This window comes from Larimichthys crocea, chromosome VII (genome assembly GCF_000972845.2).
Source record: "Larimichthys crocea isolate SSNF chromosome VII, L_crocea_2.0, whole genome shotgun sequence".
NCBI classification, from domain to species: Eukaryota; Metazoa; Chordata; class Actinopteri; family Sciaenidae; genus Larimichthys; species Larimichthys crocea.
The window spans coordinates 20182416-20197116 of NC_040017.1; the positions used below are offsets into that span (position 1 = coordinate 20182416).

Here is a 14701-nt window from a genome sequence, read left to right on the forward strand (position 1 = left end):
ACTGAATAACACACTCGATATATTAGGAAAACATCCACCTGGTCTGTGTTTTTGTGGGGAGAGACAATGGAGCATGTGATTGTTGCTTTGTTATGGATATGAAAGGGAAGAGATGAAGAAGAAGTTTCAAGAGTATAATATAATGTGGGAAATCTAGAGAAGGGAGGAGGATCATAATGAGATATCTTGTTGTGAAGTAGTAAAGAGGTAAAGTCCAGAAGAGGGCAGTGTGTGCAACAATAAGGAAACAAAACAAAGAAGAAGAAGAAGGAGACATAAAGCTCCATTATTAGTAGTGTTAGTTTAAGTTGAAGTATTAAACGCTGTCACATGGATCGCCTGGCATCTTTTGGAAGTAAGTGTTGATTTATGTCGTTAAACAAAACAACAACCGCTGCAGCTAAACATCTGGATCCTTCCTCCAGTTAGCTCCAGTTAGCCACATTAGCTCCTCTGCAGCTAGGCAACGTTAGCATATCAGCTAACTACGTGTTTGTCAGCCTTTAAATACAAAGTGTTGCTTTTTTAAAAAAACGTTGTCGTGTTATCCAACAAGAAAACCACACTGTGCTGCAAACCCAAGGCTTAGTTAAACCTAACGTTTAGTCCAGCTTTCATAAACATCGAGGCTAAACCGTTATTAGCTGGTGTTTCGGTTAAACGAGCGACCGTGTTAACTGGTGACTGGTGGTTGTCGTGGTTACGATAGCAGAGGGTGTAATAGCTGTCAATCAAAACAGCAAAGACGAGTCAGGTGTGTGTTGTTGTTTTTTTGACACTGTGATAAGAGGAGACATTCATGAGGACAGCACCTGTCTTCTTGTTTCAACACTTGCTGTAACTACGACAACGGTCACCGGTTAACACGGTCACACGTTAAACCGAAACACTAGGGTTTGTTTACCATCTAGACTGACTTCAGAGACTTGACTAAAATTAGTAACACCATCACCAACGTCAGGTATATTTTACCCGGATAAAATACAGTTTTCATCAATTTATGTAAAAGTGCAACACTGTATGCCAAACTGTAGTACTGTTCTTTAATTTCCCAATATACAATATCACATAAAATAAAATTAAAAAAAGGTACCATGCAGCAAAATTATTGAAAAATCAGGTAATCCTTAATGAGAAATTGCCAAACAAAAAAAAATAATGGAGCTGGGAACTTGTTCTTTTGGTCCACCTTTGGTCTTTCTGCATCACTGAAACTGAAAATCACCTGAACGCATGCCTCTTGGAAAAAAACATAGATGGGAGGAGGTAAACAAACCATTAATGACATCAGTGAGCAGCCTGGAGCTACCCCAGGACCCATGCAACTCAGACAGCAGCAACACAGTGAAAATCACCCGACGTTGGTGTTCTAGGGTTAAGTGAATATCAATCATGGTTTGTCCATTTCAGATGATCCGTTTGACAAACCACCGTGCAGAGGCTGCTCGTCTTACCTCACAGAGCCGTACATCAAGTGTGCAGAGTGTGGACCCTCACCTTTTCTGCTCTGCCTCCAGGTTAGTACAAGACAAACACACACACATATTATTTATTATTATTATTATTATTATTATTATTATTATTATTATTATGGCCTTTGTTTGTGCTCAGTCTGACTTGAGATTAAATGTTTTTATTTCAGTGTTTCACCAGAGGATTTGAGTACAAGAAGCATGAGAGTGATCACAAGTATGAAATCATGGTGAGTAAAATAAAGATCGTCTGCATGTATGTAGTCACACACACACTCATACACATATTCATCCTCGCTCTTGACACAGACGTCTGACTTCCCCGTCCTGGAGCCTGGGTGGACAGCGCAGGAGGAGATGTCTCTGTTGGAGGCAGTCATGGACTGTGGCTTCGGAAACTGGTGAGTGTTTGTTTGTTTGTCGCTGCTACTATTATGTCAGTCTTTTAACAGACTGTGTGTTGGTGCTCTGATGAAAACGTGTAACAATCCAGCCTTGGATATTTATGGCCAATACTGTATATTGTATAATAAATACAATTAGAAATAAACAGAAAGCACTAGCATGATATGACGTGAACTGATGGCTTCCTCAGCTACTGCTGTTTGACAAATGTTTGGCTTACAGACCTAAATGTGAATACTATATATATCGAAGTAATTTGCTACTTCTGGCTCAAAAATGATGAACGATAATGTCTTGAGACAGGCGGAGCAGTGGTTAGATCTGTCGCCTCACAGCGGGAAGGTTTGTGGGGCCTTTCGGTGTGTAGGTCCTCTCTCTGACCCTGATAAATATACGCATTTGTAGATAGATACTTTGTTGATCTGGGGGATAATTAAAGACAAATAGGCACTGCTGGGATTTGAACCCAGGATCTCCTGTTTACTAGACAGGCGCTTTAACCAACTCAAGCCACAGCACCTCATGGAAATGGAAAATCTGATTGATGTCTTGAGACACAGTGACACATTAAATGGGCTCACAGGTTGAGAAATTCTGGCCTGATTGGTCGCAGTGTATGTTGAATTATCGAATTCAAGATTTAGCGATGGGCGTAATTCCATTCTTGGAGAGCAGAATGATTGTCCGGTAATTATTTAGAAGACTGAAATATGTTCAACAACCACTGTCTACTGTACTACTGACACTCTTTATAACCTGGTGGTGGTTTATTCATGTACAAGCTTCTATTTCAGCTATCGTTACACATTAACCATTTTTTAATTTTTGTCATTTTTCTGCTGCAGGCAGGACGTGGCTTATCAGATGCGCACCAAAACCAAAGAGGAATGTGAGAGCCACTACATGAAGAATTTCATCAATAACCCGCTCTTCTCCTCCACCTTGCTCAGCCTCCGGAAAACAAAAGACTCTCGCTTTGCAGAGGGCGCTATTCCTTTCAAACGTCAGTATCCACTTACTTTGCAATCTATGGTTAGACACACACTGCATCTGAGATACATTTGTGTCCTGATTGTCCACTAGGGACGGCTTTGCTTACTGATAGGTCAAGAGGGCAAGCTGATAGTGGAGTGTCCTCTACTGAATCACAAGGCGCAGACTACTTCAGACGTCTGCTCTTATAGATTGTAAATCTTGAGTTTGAACAGGTTGTTAAAGCTCGAATATAAAGTGTTAACAACAGTATCTATTGTCTCTATTGTTTATCTTCACTAATGTTAAAGAACGAAGCAACAGAGTCTTTACAGGTTTTCTGTTCTCACCTCTCCATACAAGTTTAGGAACAGACGAAGATTCAGATGAAGTTTTAATAAATACGGAAGTGAACAGTTGGACAGAAGCAGTTGGTCGGTCAGGAACTTGTCTCAGCTCCTAGCAGGCTTCAGGTCTCCATCTGTCGCAGTGTTTGACAAACGCTTCACTGTCGTGTCCACGCAACAGTTGGCAAACTCTGAGCCGAGACGGAAACCCGTTACATTTAGACTTCTTAGGACTCGCTGCAAGTTTTAGAAAACTGAATCTCGGATTTCAGGTGGCAATACAAACAAAAATGTGTTGCATGCTTACATTTTGTTTCCCCTGATATTACAGCCACCGATGACCCTCCTCGGCCCACGTTTGACTCTGTGCTGTCTCGAGATATGGCCGGATACATGCCTGCCAGAGCAGACTTCATGGAGGTGATGAGACCCCTGTGTCCAGCTCATTATTAAATGATACTGAAACAGTGACTCACGCCGGTTTTGTTGATTCACAGCAAGTTTGTTTTTAATCAAGACTCTGTGATCATTTATCAAACCGGCAGATGATTAAAATCAATTTTCTTGTCAGGAGTTTGACAACTATGCAGAATGGGATCTGAAAGACATCGACTTTGTGGACGATGACTCAGACATTCTGCGCGGTGAGACTTTAGGAAAAAAATTTATTGACAACAGTTTGAACTACAACATTTACTGTACGGTACACTCCTAACTGTGTCGTGTGACTCATTTTGTTTCAGCTCTCAAGCTCTCCGTTGTGGATATATATCACTCAAGATTAAAGGAGAGACAGCGGAGGAAAAAGTAGGTCCAGTGTTTGTTTATTCAGCATCGTGTAATGCCTCCTGCCTGTCAGTAGATGGCGTTACAGCCTTTTGTATTGACCTGTGAAGCTTCACGTTCCCTCTAGTACTCTTTGTGCTCTCAGGCAGAATAAATGAATTTCATACTGAATTAAAATGTACAAGGCAAACACTTTTTTTAAACCCCTTGTCTGTATCTTCTTAATATTAATGAATTCATAATGCTAATATATTTATAATTTCTAATCTAAACTTTTAATTATTATTGTATTAAAAGCTCTTTAAACACACAGGTCCTGGGAGACTGTGAATGTTATGGAGTCAGCAGCGTGATTATAAATGCATATTCAGACTCTCATTAAGAGTCACAGCGAGGCATTCAGGTGCAATTTATGAACCTCAAACCTTGAATATTTTTGGAAATGGGGAATGTGTGTCGGTCTCCTTGTGAACCCGTTTAACATTTTTCCCAGTTTTAGGCTGGCACAGACGACGCCCTCACTGCAGGAGACCTTTTGAAAATGTTTAAAAGCCCGCAATGTTTTGCACTTTGGATTAGATTTCACAAAAATAGTAATGTCTGATAAGTATTTAAATTAAAAAGACACTTCAAGTTCAAAATGAACCAATTGTGACACCTTTTAACAAACATTATATAGAGCTTAAAAAATAAGATTTTTTTAAACTATCCCAGCGTCTCGTCTGTCAGGATTTGCTGTTATTTTTTGTCTTAATGTGAGAGTGACACTTTATTATGTGTATGTAGCTAAATACAGCAGTCCTGCAGTAAATCATAGCTTCGTTAAGGTTACAATGATCCATTTTTGAAGGGTTAACTGACAGATTTCTATCATGTCCATCACATTTATATTAAACATCTGTAAGTAAAACACAACAGAGTTCAGCAGCTCCTTAAACTACATCTTTCAAAGCAGTCGTACATTTGAATCAACATCTTTTTATTGTTATTTTTATTAGATATATTTTTTTCTTATTTAGAATCATATCAGCAGCACTTTACACAGTTATCATTGCTTAATATATTCATGCAGTGATTCATCTTTACATTTAAAAAAAAAAATATATATATATATATATATACAATATAAATATAAACAGAACGTGGTGTCAAAAATCGGGGGGGAAAAAACTCATTGTGTTTTTTTTTTTATAAATAACATCAGTGACATCAAGTAATCAAACTGGCATTTAAAGAAAAATGTAGAAAAAAAAATAATTTGTAAAGTTTTTATACCAGTTTCTTTTTTTAAGTGGACATTTTTTGTCCTTAATGACTTAAGGGGGCAGTGAATTAGACTGCCGTCTGAGGGTTAAGTCATTTCTTTGTAACTGCTTTTCTAGCTGTTACACTCCGTAAACCAAACAGGTATTTTGTTTTAATATTTGTGGATGTTGAGTGTAAGAAATCCAGAGAGTAGTTCACCAGATATCATGACTAATTCTGTGACTCAACACCTTTTTTAACGAATATCTAACATGACGGGAGGATTTATCACAGGACTGCTGTAGACTGTGTTCTGTGCAATAAACTGGAAATGAAGCGTGCTTAATTAAAGTTCAGACTGTGTTGAACTGACTGTCACCTCGGGCTTCGGACCAAACAATTAATCTGTAATAAAATCAACAGGTGATGAAAATATTGTTCAGCTGCAGCCACATTTGCTTTGTTCATTTCCTTCTCAAATAAAGACTTTGAATTCGTTGCCCGTCGTAGCTGTCATGCTTGGCGATACGGTCAATCCTCGCTGTAAAGCATCCATCACTAAATCAACTTTAACGAGTCCCCGAGCGTGGCATGTCCGGCTGGGGAGGCATGCGTGCTTTCTTATTGTGTGTTGGCATTTAATCTCTGTTAACTTAAAGCCTGTCAGAGAAGCTTCCAGGCTCGTGACACGGGCCAAGACCTCGAGCTCTGACCTTTGAACCTCACGGTGCACTTTAAAGCGGGCCCATTACCTTTGAAGCTGTTTGCTTTTGGTTTCAAACCCAATTACTGGACAAATTTCACCTAGCTGCCGTGTACAGGATGTATGTTGGATTTTCAAATGTCATAATGACTTTATAGACTGCATCAGCCAAGATAATTGCATATAAGTAAATGCCAGGTGCCAGAATATTAATTTGCATAGTAATAAATCTATATCTCCATCTCTGTCAGGGTTATCCGAGACCACGGACTGATCAACCTGCGCAAATTCCAGAGTAAGTCCTCTTATGAACCTCACATGGGCACGGCTGCCACAGTATTCATAGCAACTCAGGGAGGCATCTAATATCTACCGGCTAAATCGCTGCCAAGGGTTTCTATGGATGCACGCAAACAACTCAGACGTAATAACCGCTGTTAACCTCTGTGGCCCCTCGGGCGGGCAGAAGTGTGGCAACCGACAGAGCTCGTATTTACGATCGAGGCTGCGAATAGTCAACAGGGGCTGTGTGCCGTGGCATAATTGCTTCACTGTGAATAGATCCCCCGTGCGATGAGCACTGCTGCCGTAATAGCTGAAATGCGGAGGGGGGGGGGGGGGGGGTGGCTTCTTTTATTGATCCACCTGTCACAGGTTGGATTTCAGCGAGCTCACTGATGTTATTCTTTGTGTCTCTTGGGGAGGTCGGACAGAGTCGGACCAACCCGCCCAGCCGTTACATCTCCACGTGTTGCTCTTGTGAAATTGGCCGTGGTTTGGGAGTTAAAGAGTTCTCCACTCATGTTTTATTTATGTATCCTCCGGCCTCCGGTTAGCCTTCCTCCCCTTTTTTTCCCCTCCTCCCTCCGCTCCCTTATCTCCCCAGTCTTTCAAGACAAAAGGGAACTCAGAATAGCTGTAGAGCTGCAGACTGGTTGTCATGGAGACTGTCAAGATTGTGTGTCTCTACGGTGTGTGTGTGTGTGTGTGTGTGTGTTCATGTGTGTGTGTGTGCCACATGCCATAATGGAAGCAGTATCCGAGCCCCGGAGGCTCACAGTATCATGTCTCACTTACTGCTCGAGGCAGATTGACCAGCGTTGTTGTTTTAGAGCAGCAGTCTGACTGAAGTCCTGTAAGATCTTGTTACATTAAATGATTTAAGTCTGTGGGTTTTTGTGTGTGTGTGTGTGTGTGTGTGTGTGTATGTGTGTGTGTATGTGTGTGTGTGTGTTTGTTTGCACTCAGTGTTTGTGTCTCCGTGGAGATGTGAACAACATCGCTCTGTGTGTGTGTCCACTGTTTTGTTCAGTCAGAGTACGACTTTATGTGTTCAGCCTGAGATGGCAGCTGCTAATTAGCGCTCACATTCAAGAGCCTGATGAAGGAACTTTACCAACAAACACACACACACACACACAACCGCTCCTCTCACACACCCTCAGCAGCTTTCCTTTCCGGCTTTGACACTTGTCTGTTACTCGGCAACAGCGGGTGATGCTTTGAGACGAACACAACAAACTCTTCAGAGTGTGTGTGTGTGCTTGTAGAGTGAGTTAAGTGGTGGTGGTGAATACACTTCGGTGTACTGTGACCAATCTCAAGGAAGAGGAGGAGGTGGAGGAGGTGGAGGGTGGTGCTGGTGCTTTTTGATGCAGCAAGGTTGCTGGATCTCATTTAATACATTTTCTTCCTGTTGTGCTCTTCGTCTCTTGATCTGTTTGGACTTTTTGGTGATGCCAAAATGATCTTTAGAGTCAAAGATAGCAGCAGCGTTTGAATAAAACGTACAGATCCGTACTATACCGCAGCCTCAAGAGATCAGAACGCAGTGCAGCCACATGTTGCCTAATAATATATGTAGTGGTAATGTTTATGTGTTGATTCAGAGCTCCATGTAAACGGTGACGATGCAGTTTAGGGGAATTCAAAAAGCATTTCTCCTCACAAAATCACAAAGTGTCGATGTGTAAAAGTATCCAGTGGGTGGATATTTCTTTCATATTTCTGTGTGTTTATATTTGTATCCACTGCCCACTCACTTCTCTCTCTCTCTCTCTCTCTCTCCATCTTTAAGTGCTCGAGCGATGCTACCCAAAGGAGGTGCAGGAGCTGTATGATGTCATGAGACGATTTGCCAGACTGGTTGGACCGATCGAACACGACAAATTCATCGAAAGTCACGCACGTTAGTATCTGGCTGAGCGTAGACGGACGAGATCCGAGAATGTGTGCGACAGGCACAAAGACAGACACTCAATATAACCAGTTAGAATATTTCTAGTATATTTGCATGCGCAAACTTAAAGGAAAAGCCAACGTGAAGTGTCTTAGTACGAGACTGTTCCTCTTTGACCCTCCAGAACAGCTTCAGTGCTGTTTCTAGTGATGGTGGAGAGAGCTTTGCTCCACATGACTGTGTAGACTCGGTTCAACAGTAACACAATTTCACAACAATCTGCTGGTTAATGGATAGTTATATGTGCCGGACTATTTTTTTTGGCTCTGATCAGTTGCTAGGCAACCAGCGGAGGCTACAGGAAGTAGTTGGTCATCCTCAAGAAATAGTTTGGCACATAACTTTTATAAAAACGATGAATTGTTGTTTTCAAACTTTGTTTTTTAGTGCACAATGTTCACATATTGTTAGCAAACAGTTAGTTCATGTATTTGTTTTTGGTCTCTACTAACTCTACTAACAATATGCTGCTCTCTAGCTGCTCAGTGTTCACCAGCTTGTCGCTAACTGTGTTTCTGTTTACCGCTGAAATAATAATCGCTTTATTTATATAGCACATTTAAAAAAACAAAAAAAAACAAAGCAGAGTTTACAAAGTGCCACAACACAAAACATAACCAATTCAATGTCATAAATAAAGAGAGACATAAAACATAATAAATAACAATCAAGAGATGACAGGATAGAAAGGCAAGTCTTTGAAGTTTTGATTTAAAAGAGTTTACTGAATCAGCGAAATGACACCATGAGGGCGACGAGAGTGAAACGAATCAGTAAAGTTGAGCAGAAAAAAGGCTGAGTCACTTATGTGAGACCCCCCTCAGGCCTGATTTTGTATTGAAGGATCAATGATGGTGTAAGGACAATTATCCTGACTGTTCACAGATTCATTAATGTTATTGTCTTAAAGAACCTGTAACAAACGTCACTATGTACACTGTACTAAGGTTGTCAGTAAAACAAAAGAAAGAAAGAACGCTGTAGCTTCATATTTAACAGGACAGAAGTGAGAGTGGTATTGTCTCATCTAACCGTCCGTCTACTCTTTATGAATCTACAAAATGTTTATTCACTGCGTTGGATGAAGTCTGGCTGTGTGAGACAGAGTTCAGGTGTCTCTCTTTGTAACAGATTCGCCTTCATCTCCTCTTGTTTTCCTTCCAGTGGAGTTTGAGCTGAGGAGAGAGATCCGCCGGCTGCAGGAGTACAGGAAAGCAGGGATCAAGTCTTTCTGCAGTGAGTCTGAGTTTGACCTTTTCACTCCTCTGCTCGACAAACCTTCATTTTTTAAAGCTGCATGGCTCAGCAGGGAAAATGTATTCATATTCGAGCTCTGCTGAAGTCTTTATTTTCAAGCAGCACAGTGTATCTTTGGATAATTATTTGGAATAATAATGTTCGGCTAATTTGTTGATGCATGGCGCACAAAGTGAAGCTCAACGATATTTTATTGAGTTGCAAAAGCTTTACTATTTCAGTAAAAACCTGAAAAATCTATTTCAGAGTCATCACCCTGAACTGTCGGTGGACTGAATTTGACCTTTCTTCGTGCTGTTTTTCGTTGACCTCTCTCAGGTGCCAAGGTGTATGAGCGGGTGAAGCGAATGAGGGAAGACGAGCGGAGGAAGCGGACCATGTTGTGCGACGTGCTGCAGTACATCCAGGACGGCAGAGCCTGCCAGCAGTGGCTCAGTAAACAGGCTGCAATGTGAGACTCCCGAGCCTCCTGCTTGTTACCCAGTGTGTGACAGAAGGGCTGCTGAAGTCGCGCTCCCCGGAGACGCTGACCTCTATCATCGCACTCGGCGCCAGGCGCGCTGAGTTGAATAGAGCAGACGTTTGTGTTACTGTGCAGCCGACTTCAACCTCAGTCCTTTTGGTATTTTTAGTCTTTTGAACAAGTCGCTGCACTTGTTTTTACATCCAAGGCCTCTTTCTTTGAGTGCTCTCCAAGTTCTTCTAATTATTCCACCTTAAAAAAAAAAAATCTTGAATGCGATGATTCATGTTGTGTTTTTGTGTTGGACGATGATCCTGAAGTGAGAATAGTTGCTGTGTGTAAGTGGGATGTGTCTGTGTGTATAAATAAGATTGCAGAGATGCGAACACTTTCTTTCTGATTACAGAGATGCGGGCATCACTCCAGCTGTCACAACAATCACAGTGTCAGGTAGGAAGCTTCTCTCCACCTTTTCTCCTCTGCACTGCCTCCTCCTCTCTGTCGTCTTTGCGTGGCCTCGGGCACAGTCGCATTAATGCTTCTCCATAAATACACTGGGGAAAAAAAATAGGCCCCCGCATGCATATTTATCTGTCTGTTTTTCCTTTCAAATTAGCTTTAACCTCTAGAGCACGAACGAGACGCACGCTCCCACACAGCTATATTTACACAATTTGCACACCGTAAATATTTGTTCCCATCGCTTCTAAGGAATTAACTGCACGTTGTCAGGCTGCTATTATGTTATCTGAAGTGTAGACCAACACAGTGGTGCTGCATGCCTGTTTGACTGTTGTCGAATTTGTGCTCCACAGCAACAGGTAGGCGGAGCGCCCCTCCTCTCAACCTGACTGGGCTGCCGGGAACGGAGAAACTCAACGAGCGAGAGAAAGAGGTACGGCTCTCCTCTGCACAAACTGTGGAGCAGATTTACAGCTTCAGACACATTAATCTACCAAACAGAGCAAGGCTGGAGCTGCAGTTTGTTAGATTTTAGTAAAATATCTCCATATCTCGTTTAGGGAAGGGTCGCACATGTTAACAGAGGTTTATTAATCAGTCCACTGGTTTTACTGAGGTCACACAGTTTACTGCAGTCATGGAAAATTCACTGTTCTGAGAAGTAGGTATTAATAATAGGGCAGGTGGGATTTACACGAGTCTTGAGGGAAAGTTTTGGTGTTAAGCTACAGCAGACACAGAGGCCCAGTACCAATCTGTTCCCTACACACTCCGTTCATGTGGAGGGTCCGCCACTTTAAGTGTCATTCCAAACCAACTAGCCTTTAAGTGGAAGTGGGTTATAAATCCCTTTAAACACCCAAGTCTGCATGAACGCAGGCGTTCAAACCACACTCCTCGAAAACACTCGTATTAAAGGTCCGGTATGTTTATGTTTAGTGACATCTGGTTGGACCTCCACCTCTTGTTTCAAGCATGAAGGAGAAAATAAAAATGTAAATGTAGAGCCAGTGTTTGGTTTGTCCCTTCTGGGCTGTTGTAGACACCCCACGAATGTTTCTGTTGCCGTCGGAGAAAAGTCAAAAGGGTCCCAAAGCTTACCGGTGTATTTATACCACCGCCCTACCCGAAACAGTTTTTTGTACCAGGCTGTAAACATGTTTATTTCTGCTGTGAAGTTGGACATTGTAACATGGGGACTTATGGAGATTTACTCACTTCTGTAGCCAGCCTCAAGTGGACGTTTGAGGAACTGCAGTTTTTGATACTTCCAGCTTCACTTCACAGCCACAGAGGTTGCTGCTTGGTCTGGCGTGGTGGATGAACTGACATTTATAAACTGTTACAGAAGTAGTTGATATGAATGAATGGGACACCTCCACGTGTGATTCAGACGCTGTTAGATGAACTGACTCATACTGAGACCTTGAATAAGACTTTGTTTATGTTTTCAGACGTTTCATAGTACCCTCTTGTATTTGTTTTGTGCTTGTAGTTATGCCAGGTGGTGCGGCTGGTGCCAGGAGCCTACCTGGAATATAAACAGGCCTTGCTGAACGAGTGCAGACGGCAGGGCGGTCTGCGGCTCGCACAGGCCAGAGCGCTGATCAAGATCGACGTCAACAAGACGCGTAAAATCTATGATTTCCTCATCAAAGAGGGCTACATCACTAAGGCTTAAAGCGTTTGATTGTGGTTAGTTTTCCTTCGTAATCATGTCACTTCGTAAAGCCTGTGTTTTGTAAGAGGTTCATATCGTCGCTGCTCCTTTCAAGTTTTGTAACATTTGTAATGTCTAGTTGTGTTTGAGTCTAAAATGTATTAAAATGACAAATCTTTGTATAACTCTATGTCAGATGAACAGGGGCTCATCAAGAAATAAGGATGTATTTATTTCTCCTGTCATAAAATGTTTCTGAAAAAACCATTTGGTGTACGTGTTGATGTTTTAACTTGAATTGGCTCTACTTGAACTGAAATGTTTGGTAACCCTTTATTTTACAGATCCTGTTTTTTTACTTGAATTTAATTTAAATAGTAATTTTTTTTTAATTCCAGATTATCTTTTACTCATTGGCCAATTGAACATCCAAAAATGTGAAATTTGTTTACAGAAAAAAATATTAATTCAACATAAAAATCAAAATTGTTTATTGCGAAATAGGTTATTTATATTAAAGGGATATGTTGTGGTGTATTGGTGCGTAACAGTGAGTAGTTCTTTCAACAACTGATTATTAAAAGTTATTAAACGTCAAGGTGAAGGTTTGTTTGATTTGGTCGCCTGTCAGTGCTGATAGTTGCTATAACTTCCCTCATGAAATACAGGATACGTCAGTGTGAGGAGGGAAGTTGGCAAACGTGGCTACATGTAATGTGAATAAAACTTTAAAGGTCCAGTGTCTAGAATTTAGTGGCATCTCACCAACTGAAAACCCCTCACCTCTCCCTCTCAGTTCAAGCATGAAGGACAAACTACAGTAGCCGTAAAACTCCTAAAAATAACATTAAAGGTCCTGTGTAGACTCCAGAGGGTTTGGTTTGTCCCTTCATCAAACTATGAAATGACTGTGTGTTTAACTAATTAAACTCTGATAATTTTATTTGTTTCTATTATGAACAAATAGTTCTTGGTCAGGAAATTACATCTTTAAAGCAGATTTGGTTGCACAGCAGCTTCTGAAGCCACACAAAGTCAATGGATTCGAAGCCATCTCGACACCAGACAAACAACTTCATTCCTGTTTTTCTGTATAAACTAAATGTTGATGGATTCCTGTCCGCAGTGCTCATTTAGAGTCATAATTCAGCCTGATCAGTGCTGATCTGACAGTCCTGTCAGTGCTTTTGAAAGATGCTCCACAGTGTCACAGACAGTTTGTGGCATCGGAGACTCGATCTCCATCTGTGGATGTGTGGGCGCTGTGTGACGTGGGAGAGCTGTGACGAATCCAACACAGGCAGGAGGCCACCGGCCTCTGACGGGCTTATCTGAGCAGAGAGCAGCCATCAGCCTGATTATAACGGCAGATTCAGCCTTTGATGATGAGGACATGACGACCCCCTGGAGGAGCATCTGAAGTGAAATGCTGCAATGTATAGATTTAAGGTGAAAGAAGAAATTCAGACTTTTTTTTTTTAATATATACGCCTCCATGTGTCTTATCAAATCAAGGATCAACACCAAACAAGAAGCAGCAGAATAAATTACCCCGTTCACTTCTGCTCATTTCACAGGATACAGTTTTCCACATGTCACACTTGGCAACCAGCCTCAGCAAACAAGGCTTTCATCTATCCTCCCTTATTATTTTTCAGACTCTATCAAAATATTTTACATAGACCTATTAATATAGACATTGGTGGCGGTTCTAGGAATTACTGATTCAAGTATGACGAAAAGCAATAGTCTGGTTTCGTTTGATACTTGATACTACTTAAATGGAAACAAAGGACAGCCCCAACTTATGACAGATGTTATGAGACATTTAGAGCATTTAGCACATTTAGATTCTTACTGAAAAATCAGGAAAGAAAGTTGTTTATTGATTATTTTAACTACAACACATAGTCTGATGGCAAGTTTTAGAAGTGCTCTTAACCCCCCAAAGAAGGAAAGAACTTTTATTTATTTATTTTCTTTTTTTTATTCCTGTTTTGTGTGTGTGTGTGTATATATATGATCTTGTTTTTTGAATTGATCCCCTTCATCTGTCTATTTTTCATTATGAGATATATAAGTTAATACAACTTAAATTACTTTTATATGTAGATGTGTTTGGTGTCTGTATGACTGTTATGTGAGAGTTGGAGAAAAAAAAAATAAAGCTTGTGGCTGCAGTCGGTCAGTTGGTCTTTGGACTGTGGTGAGAGCTGATAAACAAATGTGACGTGAAGTGTCTGGACTCAAAAGTGAAGCAACGATCAGAACAAACTGTGCACTGACCGAGGAGACGTCCATGTCACTGATGGTAAAAACTACCGCACAGTTTTTATCACACTTATACAGTGTCCAGTCTTAATGTCACAGTGGAACCACACATTCAACTGTGATGTACACTATATATATATATATATATATATATATATATATATCTATATTATTATTATATATATATATATTATCTATATATATATATATATATATATATATATATATATATATATATATTTATATCTCATTTGTGATGTAAATGGGCTCAATGTGAATAAATGTTTTAATATAAACACAGGCATTTTTAATTTAACCAACTATCCTGTATCGGACAGTCAAACCAAACCACTTAAAATCATCTGAATCATTCTTGTAATTATTTTTATATGTGCATGCATTAGAAAACTTCCCTGTAC

General features: G+C 40.7%; 1 protein-coding gene and 1 non-coding gene across 2 annotated transcripts; one reads left to right on the plus strand and one right to left on the minus strand.

The window, feature by feature from the left end:
• The first annotated feature begins 212 nt into the window (after window positions 1–212).
• On the plus strand, window positions 213–12276 carry tada2a (transcriptional adaptor 2A). The gene is made up of 15 exons (XM_019277782.2): window positions 213–355; window positions 1411–1517; window positions 1643–1702; window positions 1782–1873; window positions 2723–2880; window positions 3528–3616; window positions 3768–3840; window positions 3940–4003; window positions 6182–6225; window positions 8008–8118; window positions 9334–9405; window positions 9745–9877; window positions 10296–10339; window positions 10705–10784; window positions 11847–12276. The coding sequence occupies exons 1-15, from the start codon at window positions 331–333 to the stop codon at window positions 12030–12032; spliced, it is 1338 nt and encodes a 445-aa protein (XP_019133327.1). The 5' UTR covers window positions 213–330; the 3' UTR covers window positions 12033–12276.
• On the minus strand, window positions 2323–2397 carry trnat-agu (transfer RNA threonine (anticodon AGU)). Its single transcript has one exon. It is a non-coding gene; the product is annotated as a tRNA-Thr (tRNA).
• Window positions 12277–14701: the final 2425 nt, after the last annotated feature.